Consider the following 21,727-nt stretch of genomic DNA (forward strand, 5'->3'; position numbering starts at 1 on the left):
CTCCGTTTGGCCATCGGTGTGTTCACTTTAATAACTTAAAGATGTTCTTCTTTAGTTTCAACTCACAATTTAAGATACATACAGATGGCCTATTGTTTTGACCTGAACAAGTCTGACCCAAAATGTTAACATTTATAAAGATTATTTCAATTGGGTGTAGTAATACATGCCTTTGATCCTAGTATTTGGGAGAAGAGGCAAGTGGTTTTTTATTTTGAGGTCAACCTAGTATTCCTAGTAAGCTTTAGACCACCTAGGGCCACATTGTGAGACTCTGTCTCCACAAAAAGAGATTGCTATAGCTGGGCATGGTAGTGTATGCCTGTAAATTCCAGCACTTGGGAGGCTTAGGCAGAAGAATCAATAGTTTGAGGCCATCCTTGGTTATATATAGCAAGATCTTGTTTTAGAGAGATGGGAGTCATTTGTATCATGAGGAATCCATTATTGATATGTTTAATTTCCTATTGAGGAAGGTGAGAAGTACCAAGTTTCCCTGTGCAATTTAACATAACGATGATACGTATTGATGCAGCAGTGGTGGGGCTTTTTTATCCCTTCAACTCCTTCAGAGATAGTGACCTGCAGCCATGGCGGGAAGCTGTCTCTTCCCTCCGAGGTCGTGTCTGGGTCTGTGCCGTTAGAACTTGGGCCTGTTGGGAGAGGAGGCAGAAGCCTGAAAGCAATTTCCATGAAAGCTTTCAGTAATGGTGGTTTTTAAAACAGGCTTGCTATGTGCTGGTAGCTTCTTTGTGCATCTTGCCTAGACAATTAAAAATCTTTGTTCTGTGTCCCTTTGCATATTTTAACAAAATCAATTGGCTGCCATTAGAATAACTTAGACTCTTCATCCCACCCTCCCTCATTCAAGTGAGGGGAGAGGGAAGGTGCCTGAGTCTGTTTCTTGTTACTCAACATCAGTGCTTGTTTTGGGCCCCTTTGTTTGCTGCCTTGTAAAAATCAAAAGGAGGGAGAAAACCCACCACAATGGCAGAATTCTGACCAAGGTCCTACAAGATCCTGGAAAGTGAAGGCTTCTACCTCATAGACAGGGGTGCTATTTTCAGCTGAGTCACCAGGCCTTTTTTCACTTCTGTGGTGCGATGGTCTCTTAAATGATCCCTTCAGGTAAGTTCTTTGCTTCCCATAGTTCATAGTAGTCATCTTCAGGCGACCACTGTTCCCTTTCCACTGGGATATTTTTTTATTTCGCTTTTTTTTCTTTTTTTCTTTTTCTTTTTTGTTTAAACTACAGACTGTTGAACTAAAAGTATTGAATTGATTTTGTTTTGTTTTTTTAGCAGAAGCTTTGATATCAGCTGCAGATCACTCAGTACATGACTGAGGCAAATCTACATTGGCCCGAAGCTGCTCTAGATGAGCCTGCTGGCTAGTCTTAGATCCTCCCAATTAGTCATTGGAGTTTTAGGCCATGGCATAGGTTCTCCCAGGCCACTGGCCAAACCATGTAACTTTCCATTTCTTACCCTGCTACAGCATCTTCTCTAGACAGCAAGATAACGTTGTGGCAGTGCGCCAGTAACCTCAGGGCAGCCTGGACTGGAGAAAACCAGATTCTGTGCTTGCTCTTTGGTGGCCTCAGGCAGCTGTGTGCACACAGGACACCTTTCTAGTATGAAGAACTTGCACCGTGTCCATCCTTTATCCAGCCCCTCCAGAAGTGCTCCCAGCTGTTAGCATCTGGAGCCCCCAGTACTCGCTGCTTGGAAAGCACACTCCTGTGCATCCGGTGCAGTAATTCAGCGTGCTCTGTTGCCCATGGTCACCAGTGGGAGTGACTAAGGGCTATTATTCAAGCTCTGAAGATGTGCTTATGGAGTTACCCCACCCCCACCCCTGTCTTCCATCCTTGCCCTATATTTTTTCTTTGTGGCATCAACGACCCAAGCCGGAGACTCAAGCTGCCCCCTGTGATAAGTGCCTTCTCGTCTTTCTGGTGTGATTCAGGACTTTAGGGGTCAGTAAAGACTGAGGAGCCTTTATTGTAATAAGAAACAGACATAATGCCCCTACTCCACACACCCCTAACAACAGCTGAATTTTTGTTTTTTAATCATCTCCCCTTCCCCTGAAATTGATCCAGTCTGGGCAATAGATGCAGTCTGACCCTTTGGATGTAACTTTTTTTTTAATTTTTCTACAATCACCCCAATTACCTTGGGGAGGCGTTGGAGGACCTGAAATTTTTACCTGAACCCAGGTTCTCCGGCGCTTGGCAACCAAATGGGGCTACAGAGAAGCATCTAAGCCAGTTCACAGAGCGAGCGTGTGTGGGGACTTCTCACTGCCATGGACCCTTGATGCATGCTCCCCGCGCTCCAGTGGTCCCGTGTCAGAAGGCGGAGTTTTCGAAAGGAGGCCGCCAAATATAAAAGACAAAGAGACGGGATCGGCTGCAGCGGTTTCCCAAAGGAGGAGGGAGTGTGCATCGGTCTGGTAACAAACAGAGAATGTTTTTTAATTATTTCTATCACAGAAATCTGTGTTTTATCTAGGATATTTTCGGAATATTCTTTGTAAAATGCAGATTTTTTTCCACAAAAAAATAGGATTCTGTTATTAAATTTGTTTGTTGGGTAGGTTAAAAAACATTTAGCTGAAAGCATTACACTAACATTTACATAACTATAAGTTTTAGGGGTTACCCAGCCCAATTCCTAGCCATGTGCAGAATATTAATGTGTGTCTCAAAGTGTCATGGTTTTCCCCACATTCTTTGGCTATTGAATCTCCAGGTCACGTAGACAATCTGATTAATGATACAAGTATCCAGTTTGTAATAACCTTGAGTTGAGTGGAAAAAAACCTCACTTGAGAAGCTGGGCTTGGAAGTGCAGTGAAATTTTAGTGTAATGTGTTCTTGTGATTGAAAAGGGAAAGATAATGTGGATGTTCAAGCAAAGCAAAATAGGTGTGTTCTGTGACTCTGGTTTGCTTTTTAAATACGAGAGCAAGAAAGCCCTAACTGTAGTCTGAGAATGTAGTGAGTAGATGAAGTGCCTTTCCATGTTGCTCTGTGACTGGTCAGAAGGTAAGTTGTTGTGCTGTTGGTAGACTGTGCCAGGCTTCTCCCAACAGAGTAGAAGTGATTTGGCCCTGCACTTTAATGGTGGTTATTGATCTCTACATCCCAGTTCTGAAAAGGGTGGCACTGGAATGTGTCAGTTTGAACTCTGGTTGTAGTGTAGCTCCTGTCAGCATACTGTCACAGAGGAGGCAGGAGTTTGGGGGGTTTAAATGGGATTCCCATGGGATTATAATCAAGACGCAGTGCCCATTTGTGTCCTGAGAATCACTGATTCTCTTTTACTCTGTTGGGATGAGTCTTTTTTTGTACCTGCTCAGAGTGGTTACTAACTTCATCTTTTCTCCTCTTGCTGTCATCTGCATTCGTGCGTTCCACCTCTTGGCCTTGTACTTTACCTTCTCTTTCCACATCAACTTAACGCAATGACTCATCATTGACCCGGAAGATGTGGAAGATGTGAAGTTTGTGATCAACTATGACTATCCAAACAGCTCAGAGGACTATGTTCACCGTATTGGCCGAACGGCCCGGAGCACCAACAAGGGCACTGCCTATACTTTCTTTACCCCGGGGAACCTAAAGCAGGCTAGAGAGCTGATCAAAGTGTTGGAAGAGGCTAATCAGGCCATCAATCCAAAATTGATGCAACTGGTGGACCACAGAGGTGGTGGCGGCGGAGGGGGTAAGGGTAAGTCCTGGAATTTTCCAGGTACTGTATGGGACTCTTGATGCTAACTGTTTTTTGCTGGTTTTTTTTAATTTTTTATTTTGATCTGTGAAGGAAGGCTCTTGCTTGGAAGTCAGAGAATGCTTAGTGGTTTTCATGGCGTCATTGTAAGTCAAAAAGCAAGTTTCATCATTGTACTGCTATTGTTGCTATTGTAGCCTGGTATGTGAGAGTCTAAGACCCGCTTATTTAAATTTTGGGTCATGTGTATAGTCAAAACTAAACTCATGCATTCCTATAAATTTCTTTTCTGTGGGGGGGTGGATGTTTAAGACAGGGTTTCTCTGGACTTGAACTCAGAGATACTCCCCACACACACACACACACACACACACACACACACACACACACATACACACTGATGGTGTGGTGTTTGCATTGACCTCTAGATCTAAGGCCAAGTGTTTTTTGTTGTTGTTGTTGGGTTTTTTTTTTTTTTTTTTTTTTTTTTTGAGACAGGATTTCTCTGTGAAACAGATCCTGGCTATCCTGGAACTCACCCTGTAGACTAGCCTTGAACTCAACCTGCCTCTGCCTCCTGAGTGCTGAGATGAAAGGAGTGTGCCGCTACTGCTTGGTTAGACCCTTTCTCTTAACAGATACATATAAAGCTAAACCTGGTTTTTTGATACCTTTAAACTGCTTCTTAGTTATATTAGAGTTTTCAGTTTTGCATGTGGAGAATTTGGTAATTTTACGTCATCTCATAGCATAGTATTAGCTAACACATAACTGATCTATGGTTGTGAGATGCACCGAGCTCCAGACTCCTGGCTCCCTAGCCTGGTGTGTGAAGATTGTTTTTTGACTTCAGGGTGGTAGTGTACGTCTTTAATCTCAGCACTCGGGAGGCAGAAGCAGGCAGGTCTCTTTAAGTTTGAGGCCAGCCTTTTCTATATAGAACAAGTTCCAGGACAGCCAGGGCTAAACAGAAATCCTCTCTCAAAAAACTGATGGGGGGAAAAGAAGATAGTTTTTGTTGCCCTCAAGAAGAGTCTAAAAGGCACCAAGTTAAGTATTAGCTTAAAGACCGGCATTGCTGACAGTGAAGATAGATGTGTTGAGTATTTCTGTTCCTTTTTATGTTTAATTTGTGTTGAATCTCATACCTGGCATTAAAGATACCTTTATCTTCCCATCAGGAGGTCGCTCTCGATACCGGACTACTTCTTCAGCCAACAACCCCAATCTGATGTATCAGGATGAGTGTGACCGGAGGCTTCGAGGGGTCAAGGATGGTGGCCGGAGAGATTCTACAAGCTACCGGGATCGCAGTGAAACCGATAGAGCCAGTTATGCTAATGGCAGTGGCTATGGAAGCCCGAATTCTGCCTTTGGGGCACAAGCAGGCCAATACACCTATGCCCAAGGCACCTATGGGGCAGCTGCTTATGGTACCAGTGGCTACACGGCCCAGGAGTATGCTGCTGGCACTTACGGGGCTAGTAGCACCACCTCTACTGGGAGAAGCTCCCAGAGCTCTAATCAGCAGTTTAGTGGTATAGGCCGATCTGGGCAGCAGCCACAGCCATTGATGTCACAGCAGTTTGCACAGCCTCCAGGAGCTACCAATATGATAGGCTATATGGGGCAGACTGCTTACCAGTACCCTCCCCCACCTCCTCCCCCTCCTCCTTCTCGTAAATGAAGCTGCTTGGTGGGAGTGACTTGTGCAGACTGCATCTAAAAGAACACTGTCTATTCTTTTACCTTTTAGCCATTTTTATTTTTTCTTTTCCCAACCATTGTGGTTTATCCTTTTTTTAAAATGCAGATTAGTTAAAATTCACTGCCAGGTTTCTTCTGCCCACCCAAAAGATCCAGTCTATAATAACAGATTTTGTACGGAAATATATATATGTATGTATGTATATATATATACATACATATATATATATATGACTAGAAAAGTTTTTCTTCCCCTGATTTAATGCATGTTGAGGATATTGAGCTATTTTTCATCTTAAAGGTATTAGGCGCTTTTGTTGGAGCCTGCTTATTGTTGGGAGGGAGGGTAGGGAAGGATGGAGTGTTCTGCAGAAGATGGCAGCATCTGTGCTTCAGGCTGGGAGAAGCCAAGAGGGATTTCATGTGTGTTGTCCATGGTGGGTTTTAAGTTACTGAAGTTAGATTACTTGGCGTGACAGATTTTAAGACTTGTCAGTCATTTTGGCTGATGGTGTATTAACATGGATTTGAGAGCTAAAAAATTCCTTATTGGTTTGCCCCTCTCTCCTGCAGTTACTAAATATTAACCAGGTTAGTGTTGAGTTAGAAATCAAATTTCTGAGTTCAAGTGACCTTTTTTTAAGTTTAGAAAAACTACAAAGCATTGTTTTTGCTGGGTAGACTGGCATCTGGGTAGAGACTGCCTGGTTTTGCTCTCCATATAACCAGGGACCATCTGAAGTTGATTTCTTTAGCCAAATAGTTATGAGCAGTAAGCATGCATCAGTGTGTAGCAGAAGCTTCCTAAGCAGCTGAGTCTATGGTGTACAAAACGCCTTTATAAATGATGACATCCAAATGGGCAGATCGTCCTCTTAAATTCAGTATTTTTAAAGTTAGGGTGGCTCGTGGGCTGCTCTGCCCTCTTGGCCAGGCTCTCCTGAGCAGGACTCCACGGCCCTTTCTATGGTGTTTCGTAGCAGCTGGAGGCACTCGTCCTCGGCATCCTTTTGCACTCAGCTTTTCACAGGTAGGTAGTGCTTAGGAAGCATTCTGGAGGACTAGAGCCCAGGTCCCCCTTACTCTGCAGGGGGAAGGTGGGTTTGTCTCATCCCTTTGTTAATTGTTTTCTTCCTGAAACTTCCAAGAGCAACAGATGCACCTGAAAAGAATTTTGCTCTTGTGTCACCCTAACAGGATGGGACAGTAGATGGCCCCAGCACCTGTGAGAGATCATCACATGGCGGGGTCTTTTGTTTTGCTGTTACCTGTGCTGCTCATTCACAGTACAGGAGGAGGCTCCACTTCATTTCGTGGCTGTGCCCTCAGAGTGCTTGCTGCTTTGTAAAAGTGGTAACAATACACTTGAGGTTTCCTTCAGGAAGAGAAAGGGGATGGTTTTGAGGGCTCTGAAAGTAGGATTCAGTGTGCGACACAACAGGTAGGTTGTCAGCATATGTTGGGTATATGCATGTGAACGCTTGGCATCTTTTGTTTTCCTTACTATTTTACAGAATATGAAGCTGGGGAAGTGGTGGGCACAGATGTGTGGCAACCCTGCTCTGTGCTTGAAACCAAAGTGTGTGTTCTGTCTGTCTCTCACCCTGCCAAAAGGAAGTGTCTTAATTATATAGACACTGACCAGCCTGTTACAGATACTTCTTTCTTCAGATTTACTTATTAAGCATCATACCATGAGCTATCCTGTGCTACTGCAGTTCTTCAAAATACCCCTTCTGCTAATGCCTTTGGAGATGAAGCAGTAGCTAGGTTGCTTACCTCCCCTTTCCACCAGAAGCATAATCCAGATAAATTAACAGTTGATTTACTACTTCATGAGCTCTTTTGGCCTGGGTACAGCAGAAAACTAGCAGCTTTCCTATTTAGTGCAAATGACTTCTGTCTTCTTGTCTGTCCTTTGAGTCCTCTCAGAACAGGCCTAGGAAAGCCCTCTGAGCTGGGGTAATTACCTTTGTGAGGTTAACTCACTTAAGGAAAGGGCTTCAGTATTAAGCTGTGGGCTGCTTTTCCCTACCCCTCCCGAACAATTCATTGTGCAGACTTCTCATCTAAAAGGTTGGTGGCTTTTGCTTGGGATCAGTGCTCTGCTAATGCATTTGCTGGTCTCTGAACACATTCCTGTCATTGAGACTTGAATTGTAGGTGTGATGTTAAGGCACAGGATGCTAAGAGCTATGTTACTACTATTCTTAGTTTGTAAATTGTCCTTTTGATACCATATTGTTTTCTTTTGTAGGTATAAATAAAACAATTGACAATAAAGGTGTGAATTTTTTTTATTACATCAAAACTTAGAAAATATTGGGAGATTGAGTGACTAAGCACCCTAATTAGCACCTCAAACTGGGAGGGAGGGAAGGAAGAGTGGGATTGATGATAGGTCTTGGCACAAGAATCTGAATCACAGTTGGATGGTCACAGTATCCACCTAGGCTGGTGACTGAGATGAGTCTAAGATGCAGTGTGGAAGCCATTTGAGTGACAACACATGCACACACCTGGGGTCTTGTTCCACACTGACCTAGGAAGAATCTTTGTGAATGGATCTGCCTGTTCTTGGCATGAGCCTTCCTCTAGTCAAAGGAGCAATATTTGGTCATTCTTGGGTGGGGGTATCTTAACTGCTCCTTATTTCACTCGCCATTGTGAGGCCTCACACTTGGGCCTCATTACATCCATGATGTCTCAACTGTTGATGGTGAGATGGGAAGTTCTGCCAGTGCTTTGCTCAAATTCACACCAATCGTTTAACATTAAGTCAGCAAGGAGAACAGTTCAAATAATTTGCTTTGGGTGCCTTACAGTGTGGCCCATCTCTTCAAACTGGCATTGGTAGGCTTAACTTCTTTCCTTTAAGGACTAGAAGAAAAGGAAGGTGAAGTTATAGATCACGATATTAGAAAAGTATTGTTTCATCCCCTTTCCTCCTTTTTTGAGTTTCATTAGCCTGTCTATACCACACCATGTCCCTTAAAAGTTGCTTGCAGATCAAGTTACAAGTTTCCATTTCAGGTTAGCCATGGGCTCTATGCCCCTTTGACTCCGTTTTGGCTACTGTGCTCTTCCTTACATAGTTGTACATTTTAGCAATTGTCTTCAATTCATCTCCACTCCACTCCCATAAACTGTCTCGTCACCCGGAGCCTCACTACCCTCCCTGCATGACAATTACTGGGTTGATTGAAGTGACTTCTTACAGATGCTCTTGGTGATGTACTAGCAAACCCCTCAGCTCTGTGTGAATTTAGTTGGTTTGCATTTCAAGGTTTATAACTTTCTAAGGCTCACCCATTTTGGAGCTTATACATGAGATATTTCCTAACCAGGTTTGTCAAAAGTCCTCCAGTTCTCATCTGTACGCAAGTATGGTTCCCATTGGTCTATGCCTCCCACATCCAAATAAGCTCCAGAAGGGATGAGCCTTGGCCCTGACTCCTCAGACCAGCTGGAATACCATAGAGTGCATAATGACTTAGGATCAGCCCCTACCTCTGGTCACATACAAGTAGAAGAAGTCACAGTAAAAGATGGTTTGTACTACTCCAGACACCACGGAGATCTGATCATAGAAATTCTCTGTCTGGTACCGCCAGATCCAGTTGGCTAGATAGAGTGCCCGATACAGTCCCAGGAAGAACAGGTAGTGAGTGGTGATGGTCTCGGCCTCTCCGGTCTTGCTGATCATGAAGAGCTGCGGCAGGATGGCCACTGACTCCAAATAGATGGAGAAGGTCCAGAGGACCTGTCAGAGAAGCAGAGGGCTGCAAGGGTCCTTGCTTTGGAGGGCCCATGTGTAGTGAACTTTGCTGGAGAGAACAGTTTGTCACACAATCACTTGTTCAGGGTCCCAGTGTAACCCAGGTAGGCTTCGAGTTAACTGCTTCCCAAGGAAGGGCTGGTGTGACAGCCATGCTTCACCACACCAAGTTTAAGAGCTCATTTGTGGCTTTTTAGTGTTGGGGATAGAACTCCAGACCGGATGCATGCTGGGCAAGCACTCTACCCATAGTGTCCCCAATCTGAACTTCAGTAGCTGTGCCTTTCCATTGCCTCCTATAGAAATACAAACTCAGGTGTGTAAGGTCTGTTTTACCACAGCGCAAATGTCCACAAAGCATAGTGTTAATAGACTGCACTGTTGATAAGTGATAATTTAAGCCACAGTGTGTCAGGACCTCCAGAGATGCTTGTCTCTCGAAGCTCAGGCCTGCTGAGTTATAGGCAGCCTGGACTGCAACAGAAGCAGGGTTACCACCAGCTTACCGTGGAACCTCTGACTCAGCCGATGTGCCCCTTGCCTGGGGATGGGGGTGAATGGTGTAGGCAGGCCCAGATGGCTGGGCCTTGGGGTCAGACTCACCTCCATTGGTGCATTACTGTAGTTCACCAGAAAGGAAAGGCTGATCACTGGGACCAGGAGGAACTCCAGCCGGAACGTGTCATTCTCCATGTCAAACGTTTTCCGGAACTTCCAATAGATCATGTACACAGTGACATAGGCACAGAGGAGGAAAACAACCTAGGGAGACATGGACATTTATGAAATCATTTATTAATGGTCATAATAAGCTATGATCTCTGTAACCCTGAGGGCCAATATGCTATGGTTCCCCAACATGCCCACGTGTGTGTGAGAGGTGTGTGTGTGTGTGTGTGTGTGTGTGTGAGAGAGAGAGAGAGAGAGAGAGAGAGATGTTTCTGGAGGCCCCTGGCCTTGTGGGCTGGAGGATTGCATTAGTCACAATGGCTTCTCTGATGCCATCCCCAGGATCTCTTCTGTAGGTCTCGACAGTCTTGGAATTTGCATTTCTAACAACTTCCTGGGTGGTGCTAATGCTGCTCTCTGGCACTAGATTACACTGGCATAGAGAATGCAATCACTTAAACGTCACTAGAATGGCATGCTGTCACCACAACCTGTAGCATGGGATCACATATTCTGTGAAGAGGTGTGAGTCCATCTGCCCTACAAGAGGATTCATGGACAGGCCTCTCCTGTGAATGCCCCAGCTAAGATTAGTGAGGGAGGGAACAAAGAAAATGATGACCATCTCTCCATTCCATTCCATGCTAGACGCTTCATCCTGCCACACAAGGCTGGGTCTGCAGAGGAATGAACTAAGTGGACAATGATTCTAAGGACAGGGTGATGTTAAGACCCCAGACCCAGATTCACACAGTTCAAATGCTTCACAGGTGACAACATCCGCCGCTACCCCTACTAGTGATGAGCCCAAAGGATATCCCTGAGTCAGAGAATTCCCTTTCGTGTGCCATAACATCTCTTAGAATCTTCACAGTCATCCTGCAAGATAGAGATAAGACATTCCCACCCCACATGTGTGCAGGGTGAAACTAGGGCTTCAGATAACACACTAAACCAAAACAGGCTTTCCAGAGTAGGGAGGAATCCTGGGTAGAATTCTCAAGCTTTGGGTTTTTTGTTTTGTTTTGTTTGTTTGTTTGTTTGTTTGTTTGAGACAGGGTTTCTCTGTGTAACAGCTCTGGTTATCCTGGAACTTGCTTTGTAGACTAGGCTGGCCTCGAACTCATAGAAATCCGCTTGCCTCTGACCCGGAGTGTTGGGATTAAAAGTGTGCACCACCACACCCAACTATTTGTTTTGTCTTTTGAAAGAGAGTCGTGGTGTGTGTGTGTGTGTGTGTGTGTGTTGGCACAAATACATGCTAAGGTGTGTATATAGATACCAAAGGATAATATGGTAATTGGTTCTCTCCTTCTACCATATGTGCTCTGGGAATCCAGCTCAGATCATCAGACTTAATGGCAGGCATCTTTATTCATTGCACCTTCCTATACTCGGGCTAGTTTAGAACTCACCATCCTCCATCTCAGTCACTTGAGATTCTGGATAAACTATTTAAAAAGCTTTCTCCAGCTGGGTGGTGGTGTCACACACCTTTAATCCCAGCACTCGGGAGGCAGAGACAGGCAATCTCTGTGAGTTCAAGGCCAGCCTGGTCTACAGAGACACAAAGATCTCTGTGCCAGGCGGTGGTAGCACATGCCTTTCTTTAGTCAGGAGGCAGGCGGATCTCTGTAAGTTCAAGGACAGCCTGGTCTAGAGTTCCAGGACAGTCAAGGCTATGTAGAGAGATTCTGTCTCAAAAAATAAAAAACCAGCAACTTCAACAAAATGAACTTTCTCCATAATCCCAGTATATAGGGGGCTGAGGCAGACTGACTTCAAGTTCAAGGCCAGTCTTTATTATGTGGTAAGATCCTCTTTCCAAACCAAGAACAGGAGGCTGGAGAGGCGGTGAGCACTTCCTGCTCTTGCAGAGAACCCAAGTGTGGTTCCCAGCACCCATATGGCAGCTAGTTCACAATGAGCTTGAACTCCAGTTTCAGGGAATCCAACGCCTTCTGGCCTCTGTACACTGCATATATGTGGTGCGTATACAGGCAAACAGGCATACATAGAAAATACAAGTAAATCTTTTAAAACTAAAACAAGCTGGGTTGTGGTGGCGCTCACCTTTAATTACAGCACTGGGAAGGCAAAAGCAGGCAGATCTCTGTGAGTTCAAGACCAGCCTGATCTACAGAACTAGTTACACAGAGAAACCCTGTCTCAAAAAACCAAAAAAAAAAAAAAAAAAAAAAAAGAAAGAAAGAAAAATAAACCAACCTAAATCAAGCCAGGCACAGTGGTATGCTCCTATGATTGCAGCACTTAGGAGGCTGGTGAATTTCTGTTGAGTTCCAGGCCCTCAAGGCTACGTGGTAAGACCATCTTATTAAACAAATAAACAAACAAAAACCTTACTTAGCTGGCAGATACCTTCCTGTGCCACCATCCCCATCTGTCTTAAGAGCCACAGTGCACACTTTGTTTTGTAACCATGTGGTAACTGAGGATAGATATGTGCATGACTAGTCGGCCACAGAACCGTACTGGCCCACTGCCAAATGAAAAGGTGAGGCCCTTTGTTTACAACTAGGAATTTCAAGACGGCAGCTGCAGAGACGTTAAGCAGTATGGCGCGCTGCTGAACAACTGTAGAGGTTACATGCCCACGAGTCCTGGCCACACTAAGGACGCGGAGCAAGGAGTTCAAAAGGAGCCTAGGAACCCGTGGGGCTGCCAAGCCTGCACCGGATTGCTCATATCCAGATGTTTGGTGATAGGAGCGGTACAACTCTGGCTTTGCCCAAGTCACCCACAGTGTTGCCTGTGAGCAGCTGCACCCCACTTGGCTGACTAGCAGTCTGTTCTTACCTCTGATGTATGTGCCTCAGAGCCAGGAGGGCTGGTGAGAATCTTCATCCCCAAAGCACGCAACACTCCATGGCAAAGAGATGAGGCATGGCAGAGGAAGTGAGAAAACGGCCCTCACTTGCAAACCATGGCACCGTGGAAGCCTCTGGTCCCTGCGACTGACTTGAGCCCCTTGCCACTCCTTGCCCAGTACCCCGCCCCCCCGCCACTCTCCCTACAGCAATCCCACAAGGTTCCCACTGCCTCAGCCTCATAGCTTCTCCGAAGAGGCCAGCTTGTTCCTGCCTCTAGGGGCCTTTGCCCTGGCTCTGCATTTTGTTGGAAGCTTGTCCTCTAATCTCAAGGTTGATCGCTTGTCACACACACACACCTCGGTTTACTCCTCAGCTCCTGCGCATACTCTCTGAGGTAGCTACCCAGCGATCCTCTATCAGATAACTCTTCACAACTTTTTTAAAAGAAAACATCAATTAACGTAAGATTTTAATACTTTGCTTAGCCCCGCCATCACCAGTGTTCTCATTCGCCTATGGTGCTCCCCTCAGGATCCATGAGTCTTGAATGTCCCCAAGTGCCTGGCACAGAAGAGACAGAACATGCTTGTGGCCAAATCAAGTCACCAAATGTCCAGGATCCAATAAACAGACGTCTGATTCATTTGTTTAACCATTCTGTGTTACGGCTAATTTTAGGGAATGCTCAGTCTGTGGGAAGCTACTAGTGTTATGTGGGGGGGGTGGGGGGCGGAGTGTCTTTTGAGACACTGTCTCATTGTGTAGCCCTGGAACAAGGTATGTAGACCAGGCTGGCCTTGAACTTGCAGCAAACCCTCCTGCCTCCCTGCTTCCCCAGCACTGACATTACAAGAGTGTATCATGATACTGTACCTCACATTTAAATTTGCGACCTTGATGACCCTCACAGTCACCCCTCTGAGCTAAGTGCAAGGACCCCCTTGGCCCTGAGGAAACAGTACATAGAGACCCATCCCTGAAAGGCCCTGGGCAGCGAGGCAGGTGCAACAGCTTCAGCACTGGCCTGAAACTTCCCAACACTCGGCAGCCCAGCCCGCTCTCTCACCTTCATCACTGTGTTGTAGACGGAGATGAAATTGGAGAAGAGGTCCAGGTACCTGGTGGTGAAAACCAGAGCGAACAGGATCTGACTCTTCCCAGAGATGCCTGTGCAGGGCGAGCAAAAGACCGTGAGAAGACAGCATCAGGGTGGCGGCCCAGGCGCAGGTACGGCTGTCCCTGCCCAGCTCTAAGTCACTTGAGTCCCTGTGCCTCTGTTGAGCTGTGATCTGTCTCCAAATAAAGATTCGAACACTACGTTCCCAGTCACCCTGCGTGCGCCACCTTGGTGCTTCTCAGTGGAGGACGCGGGCGTAGTGTGAGTCGCCTGGGTGGGGGTGTTGAGGCTGTTCTGTGTGCCACCCCCAGAGCTCCAGTGACAACCCCAGAGCGCCATCCTGGGAGAACAAGGCACTGACTCCAGGTGCTGATTCACCAGGGAGACAAGCAGGCAGATGAAGGCGCGGGCCAGCAGCACTCTTTTCCAAAATGCTCAAATTTGTAAAGCCCTTTTCCTACTCACAAAGGTTATGCCTATTTTTACTCATTATAATACGAAATGAGGGGTGCAACTCAGTGACGGAGCTCTTGCCAAGCATGTGCAAGGCCCTGGGTTCAGTCCCAACACTGCAATTAGTAATCAACACCAAATGGTACATGCAAAAGTAAAGAAGCCCGAGAGCACGGACCTCGGACCACGGCTCACTGTCTGTGCCTGAGTGCCTGCGCGTGACCCAGGTGCGTGGAGTCGTCAGGAACGGTGTCTTATTCTCCACTCTTGTTTCTTTTTTCTTTCCCTCTTTTGAGACAGGGTCTTGCTGTATAGTCCTGACGGGCCTGGAGCTTGCTTTCTAGACTAGGCTGGCTTGCAGGTGTGGTGGTGCTTGCCTTTAATCCCTTTTGAGTTCAAGGTCAGTCAGGGTTCCTTAGTGAAACCGTGTCTCGAAATTAATTAATTAGTCAAAAAAGAAAAGGCCGGTCTCAAGCTTTTAGCACCTCTCCCTGCCTCTGCTCTTCAGTGCTGCAGTTACAGGCGTGTACCACCACCATGCCCAGCTCCCAGCCCACCACAAAGTGGCTCACAACTGCCTATAACTCTAGACGGGAGATCTGCTGCCCTCTTCTGACCTCCATTGTCAATGCAAGCACGTGGTACATATAAATAGACTCAGGTGCATACATATACACACAAAAAGAACAAATAAATATAATAAAATACTATTTATTTTGCATGCGCACACACACACAATATACCTACACATAAGACTAGGGACCCTCCACATCTGAACCCTCCTCTCCTCTCAGTTTTGGTCTGTACATTCGTTCACCTGTCTCTTTCATTTTTCAGGACAATCCCACGAGGACCCCAAAGTCAGCTTAACACAAAGCTCCCTCCCATCAGCTTCCTCCATCCCTTCTTGGTAAACAGTCCTCCAGCCCTTAGTACTCAGGCCCCAGAACTCACAGCTACCCTTGGGCCTCCCTCCCTCCCTTCCTCTCCTGCCCCCTCTCTCAGTCCCTTCAATATCCCTTAGCCTACTCCCCTCTGTTCCGCAGCTCTGACAGTCCAACTATGTCACTTCAGGGCCTCATGGACTGGTCTCTCAGAATCTTTCATTGCTGGCCACTAGTCCTCCATTTCCAGTCTCCATCCAGAAACCCAAGAGCTTCCTTCCTTCCTTCCTTCCTTCCTTCCTTCCTTCCTTCCTTCCTTCCTTTCTTTCTTTCTTTCTTTCTTTCTTTCTTTCTTTCTTTCTTTCTTTCTTTCTGTATTTGGGTTTTCCAAGACATGGTTTCTCTGTCAGTCCTAGCTTACTCGCTCTGTAGACCAGGTTGGCCTGGAACTCCCAGAGATCTGCCCACCTCTTTCTCCTAAGTGCTGAGATTAAAGGTGTGCCCCACCTCCACCCGGCTTCAAGGGATATTTTTTTAAAATATTTATTTATTTGTTTATTTATTTATTATGTATACAATATTCTGTCTGTGTATCTGCCTGCAGGCCAGAAGAGGGCATCAGATCTCATTTCAGATGGTTGTGAGCCACCATGTGGTTGCTGGGAATTGAACTCAGGACCTTTGGAAGAGCAGACAAAGCTCTTAACCACTGAGCCATCTCTCCAGCCCTCAAGGGATATTTTAAAATAAATTTCTGCTTAAAGTGGCTTCTAAATGTCCTTAAAAGACACAAAACCTTATCCCAGTTGCAGCCTGGGCCACCCTCTGCCCTGGCTCTTGGCACAGTCGGTCCAGTCTATCACTATGTCTACTATGTCTAGATTATATTCCAAGTGAGCAGAATGTCTGGGCAGTGTGACCCACGTAGTGTCTTTTCTTTCCTATGTCCACACCGCCGACCTAACACTTCTGGTGGGGCTGACAGTCCTGGGACAGAGTGACCTTCTGTTTGTTTTGTTTTTCGAGACAGGGCTTCTCTGTGCAGTCACGGCTGTCCTGGAACTTGCTCTGTAGACCAGGCTGTTCTTAAGCTCACAGAGATCTGCCTGCTTCTGCCTTCTGAATGCTGGGATTAAAAGAGTCCGTCACCACCGCCTGGCCCGTGTGACATTTTTAATGACCAAGGAAGAGCACTCCTAAAGTCTCACCTGTTCTGAAGAGCACTGGGGCCACACCCTGGCTCTAGGCAAGTCTGGGCCTCACCAGTAGAACAGCCCACACATACAGGAGCCATGTGAGAAAGACAAAGACCTGAGTAGGGTCCTGGCGGGGAGTGTGCTTTGGAGATGAGGGTGACCATGCAGGACCTCATGAGGGGGTGATGCAGATGGGGACACAACCCAGACAGAGTCAGCTCCAGGTGGGGCTGGTTGTGCGACCCCACCACCAAGTCCTCATGGAGGCCCTGCCAGAGAGGCCCTCTGTCCTTTAGGATGGCCTAAGCAGCAGCCCACAGTGGACATCTGGCCACTAGTCTCCTGTCCTCCTCCCCAGTGGCTCCACACATACTCCTAAAAACACTGATTTCCCACTCAACATTCTTAGTCATCAGAGAAATACAAAGCAAAACAACTCGGAGATTCCATCTTACACCTGTAAGAATGGCCAAGATCAAAAACACTGCTGACAACTTATGCTGGAGAGGTTGTGGGGAAAAGGGAACACTTCTGCATTGCTGGTGGGAATGCCAGCTGGTCCAGCCCCTTTGGATGTCAGTGTGGCGATTTCTCAGAAAATTAGGAAACAACCTTCCTCAGGACCCAGTAATACCACTTTTGGGTATATATTCAAAGGATGCTCAATCGTGCCACAAGGACATGTGCTCAACTATGTTCATAGCAGCTTTGTTTGTCATAGCCAGAACCTGGAAACAACCTAAATGTCCCTCGACTGAAGAATGGATAAGGAAAATGTGGTACATTTACACAGTGAAGTACTACACAGCAGAAAAAAATAATGACAGCTTGAAATTGATGGAGCTAGAAAACATTTTGAGTGAGGTAACCCAGACCCAGAAAGACAAATATCATATGTACTCACACATAAGTGGTTTTTAAACATAAAGCAAAGAAAGCCAGCCTACAAATCACAATCCCAGAAAACTTAGACAACAATGAAGACCCTAAGAGAGACATACATGAATCTAACCTACATGGGAAGTAGAAAAAGACAAGAGTTCCTGAGTAAATTGGAAGCATGGGGACTATTGGAGAGGGTTGAAGGGAAGGGGAGAGACAAGGAAGGGAGCAGAAAAAAAATGCAGAGCTCAATAAAATCAATTAAAAAATAAAATTATATTTTAAAAATCTAAAAACAAAAACAAAAACAAAACAACAAAAACACTGATTTCCACAAACACCATCCCCATCCGGAGGCCAGGAGAAAAAGGGACATTGCGAGTCTGAGCCTGTCTCTAAAGGGTTAACCAGTCAGGGCAGCCTCCTGTCCCTCTGACTGATGGGAAAACAGAGACCCCAGGTTACACAAGAGACCCCAGACTATATAACACCACAAGACAGTGGCCTGGCACTGGCTGCCATTTTTCTTTTGCCCACAGCACTTACTAAGGTTAGGAAGCCACACCACTTACTGATTTGACCTCCCTGGTCCTTTTTGCTGGTCTTGCAGTAGGCCAGCAACCCACGGCAGGGCAGTGGGGATTCAGGGCACAGTGTTCAGGACCCAGGTAAGGAGGGTAGCAGCCCTCACCCCTCTTCCTGCCCCAGGCATTCTCTGAAGGATGGCACAGGTCCAAGTGACTTCCCTCTTGGGCCTCCAGCCCCCAGGTGCCCTGAGCCAGACTCTGAAGGATTGTGAGTGACACTCAGGAGACTCCAAACCCCAGAACTTCCAGTTCAGTGCAGAGCCACTGGACCCAAAATGTGCCCGGATCCTTACGCAGCCCAGTTCCTCTCCTATCCAGTCTCCCAGGTGACATCTAGAATGCTTTCAACCTTCATCCCCTTCTTCTGAAGAGACCTGCCGCTCCTCTCGCTCTGCTTCTACACCTTCCATGGCTTCCTCAGTTTTGAATCCCAAGTATAATGGGTAAAGCCGTTCACCTCCGGACCACCCTACCTTCTGGATCCCCCCACCCCGCTGTGTGTATCCTTCCCAGGATCTGCCCTATGCCCTGTGGCTTCTATGTATTTGCACTGGCGTTCTCAACTCTGTTCTCTGCTTCTGGGCACACACCCTGCCCATCCCCTTCCTCCACGTAGCGCTCAGCTGTTCTCTGCTTCCCCAGCTCTGGTGGAGTCTGAGCTCACCCCAAAGCCCCTGTCTGCATCCCTAACACAGGCAGTGCTCTAAGGACAAAAAAGGCTGAAAGACAGCGGGCAGCTTTTCACTGCACCAAGTGGAACTGCACATCAACCAGCCTGGAAACTTCTCCCAACCCCAGTAAGGCAGCAAGGCAGCCAGACCTCTGGTCAAACAGGAAGCCCCTCCAAATAGCTCCCATCTCCACTCAGGGCCAGCTCCACACCCCTGCGCCAGGCTGGTGTCACTAGCATGCAGGAAACGGAAGGTCCTTCTTGGCTTCTTGGGGAGTTGAAGGCAAAGGAAAGACCCCACCACTAGGGCACTTTCTAAATATATGCTCTTCTCTCCTAGTGAGGGGGAGGGTCGTGCCCCCCCCCAGTCTTTGTCCAGTAGCAGTGACATTGCCAGCTTGGGGGTGAAGGATGGGGCGAGGGAGGTGCGGTAGTAGTATCCGTGGAAGCGGAAGTCACGCTCCCGCATAATCCTCGAATCCTCTGATGTGGAACAACTTCACCTAAGTTTTTGGATGCGCGCGCTCGCGCGGTTCCCGCTGAGCCCAAGTTCCCACCCTGGTCCCGTCCCGCCCCGCCCGGGCGCGGCTCACCGGCGCAGCTCTTGGACCTCCAGATCTTGACCAGGAGCAGGAACATGGCAAGGAGGTGGCTCAGGTCTCCGAGGATTCGGAACACGTTCATGGTCCCGCTCGCCGCTTCTCGCGCCGCGTCGCGCGGGGAACTTTCAGGGAACTTTTCGGAGCGCCGGGCGCTGCCACGTCCCCGTCCCCGCGCCTCGCGGTGCCCCAGGCCGGTGCCGCGCCTCCCTGCGCGCGCTCTCGCCGCGCGCACTCTCGGCCGCGCGGTGACGTGGCGGGATGGCCAGGCGCGGGCGAGGAGTCAGGAAGCAGAGCTTCCCACGTCCCCACGCCGATGGGCGGGACGGTTCGCACGGCGGCTGCTGGCCTACGCCCTCTCTGGTCCTGCATTCGCACCCAGAGGTTCCGCTCATCGCCCCCCCACCCAGAAGGCAGAAGGCACAGTCATAGCCACTCACTTGGCTAAAAGCTGAGTCTCGACTGCCAAAGCTCTGCTGGAGCCTGGGAGGTGGAAACAGGCTCTCAGCCTACCCCTGTCAACCTCCTGGGTTGGAACTCATGAGAAGTGGGGCTGAAACTTGTCCTGACCCTCTCACCTGTTAATCTGGATAGCTCTGGGCTAACCTTGTTGATGGTTTGGGGTGTGGAAACAAGCTCCCCTCTCTGGGTCTCAGGATTGACCTTACACTAGAACTGCTGAGAGTGTGAAAGAAGCTAAGTGTGTCGCTGAATCCCACGCCTTCATTTCTGTTCCCCTCTTCTTCATGTGAGAAGACGCTAGGAAACGCTTCGCTGACCAGGAAAAACTCCAAATTTCAGAAAGGCGGGCAGGATAGAGTGGGAAGAACCATCGATGGGCTTGAGGCCTCCCACTGTGTGGGTTCTTGAACAGGGCAGCCACCCTCTCTGGGCACAGTCTCTGACCCTGTAGACATGGAACAGATGAACCAAGGGCCTGACTGCCTTCTCCTTGGTCCCAGCTCCCTTCCCACTTACCGAAGCTCCACATCTCTTCCCACTCACACTGCTTGCAAGAGAGGCTTTGGCAGGAAGAAGATCTGTCACTACCATGTTCACCAACTCTTTCCATGCCTCTGCCCCGCTCCCCAGTGTTTTCACCATCACTCCCAGCCAGCACAAAGTGGTACTGGGAGACTTGGCATGTGACCCCGAGGACCAGTATCATGGACATAGTCTGAGGGAGTGCAACATATAGGACCCTGGGCAGGCTTGTTGTGAATCTACAGGTAACACATGCACACACATACACACACACACACACACACACACACACACACACAGTAGAACTAGGCTTGTGACTCAGTTGATAGGGTGTTTGCCTAGAACACCACCGCATTAAAAATAAAAAAACTCACACCGTGAGGAGTGCGTTCACCCACTGATACAAGGGACTGATCTAATGAGAGTTCACCAAGGCCAGCTGGACTGGGACTGAACGAGCACGTGATCCAACCAGATTCTCTGAATGTGGCTGGATTCTCTGAATGTGGCTGGATTCTCTGAATGTGGCTGGCACGGGGTCTTTCTGAAAAGCCATTGACAATGACACTGGGACTTGTTTCCTCTGCATATACTTGATTTTTGGGATCCAGTCTGTTTGGATGCTCACCTTCCTGGACCTGGAGGGAGGGGGGAGGAACTTGAACTTCCCACAGGGCAGGAAACCCTGACTGCTCTTAGGGATGGAGAGGGAGGAGGAGAGGGAGTGGGGGGAGTGGGAGGGTGTTGGGAGGAGGGGCGGAAATGGAAACTTTTATAAATTAATAAACTTTTATAAATTAAAAAACCTCACTAATTAAAAAAAAACTCATGGGATGGTGGTGGCACATGCCTTTAATCCCCCCACACTTGGAGGCAGAGGCAAGCAGATCTCTGTGAGTTCGAAGCCAACCTGGTCTACTGAGTGAGTTCCAGGACAGGCTCCAAAGCTACAGAGAACCCCTGTCTCAAAAAAGCAAATCAAAACAAAACAAACAAACAAACAAACAAAAAACCTCATATAGGGCTTGTTGAGATGGCTCAGCCGGTAAAGTCACTTGATAACCAGTTTGACAAACTGACCTCAGTCACCAGAACCCACATGCCAGGACATGTGCTCACAATGTAAATTAAAAAACAAAACAAGACTGGATGTGGTGGTACATCTATAATCACTGCATTTGGAGATGGAGGCAAGAAGATCAGGAGTTAAGGTCATATAGTGACTGGGCTAAATGTCACACACACACACACACACACACACACACACACACACACACACACTCACACTCATCCACTTGCATGCTAGGAATAGCTGAGAAAGGCCCCAAGATGAGACATATGCATGACAAAAGCTTGAGGGTCACCATCTGAACAATGTGCCCAGGTAGGTACTGCCGTTCTCACATTAGACAGAATCCTGGGTCCAGAGAGGTGAAATCATCTTCCTTCCTTCCTTCCTTCCTTCCTTCCTTCCTTCCTTCCTTCCTTCTTTCTTTCTTTCTTTCTTTCTTTCTTTCTTTCTTTTCTTCCTTCCTTTCTCTTCCTTCCTTCCTTTCTTTCTTCCTTCCTTCCTTTCTCTTTCTTTGTTTTCTCTTTCTTTCTTTCCTTCTTTATTTCTTCCTTCCTTCCTTCC

General features: G+C 47.4%; 2 protein-coding genes across 3 annotated transcripts in view; one reads left to right on the plus strand and one right to left on the minus strand.

The window, feature by feature from the left end:
• Positions 1–7,727, plus strand: part of Ddx17 (DEAD-box helicase 17) — a 21,919-nt gene extending 14,192 nt beyond the window's left edge. Inside the window, exons 12-13 of one of the 2 annotated variants that reach the window (XM_048454779.3) lie at positions 3,495–3,731; positions 4,919–7,727. In XM_048454779.3, the coding sequence (XP_048310736.1) occupies positions 3,495–3,731; positions 4,919–5,424 (743 nt within the window). In that variant the 3' untranslated portion in view covers positions 5,425–7,727. Of the gene's footprint in view, positions 1–3,494; positions 3,738–4,918 lie in introns of both variants that reach the window. The other variant, XM_048454777.3, reaches the window with a different exon arrangement.
• Kdelr3 (KDEL endoplasmic reticulum protein retention receptor 3) lies at positions 7,717–19,332 on the minus strand. The gene is made up of 5 exons (XM_048454780.3): positions 19,105–19,332; positions 13,789–13,889; positions 9,826–9,984; positions 8,955–9,207; positions 7,717–8,324 (listed from the first exon to the last, which is right to left on the minus strand). The coding sequence occupies exons 1-5, from the start codon at positions 19,193–19,195 to the stop codon at positions 8,284–8,286; spliced, it is 645 nt and encodes a 214-aa protein (XP_048310737.1). The 5' UTR covers positions 19,196–19,332; the 3' UTR covers positions 7,717–8,283.
• Between the last annotated feature and the right edge of the window lie 2,395 nt (positions 19,333–21,727).

Source organism: Myodes glareolus, chromosome 19, assembly GCF_982192425.1.
Source record: "Myodes glareolus chromosome 19, mMyoGla1.1, whole genome shotgun sequence".
Taxonomy (NCBI): Eukaryota; Metazoa; Chordata; class Mammalia; order Rodentia; family Cricetidae; genus Myodes; species Myodes glareolus.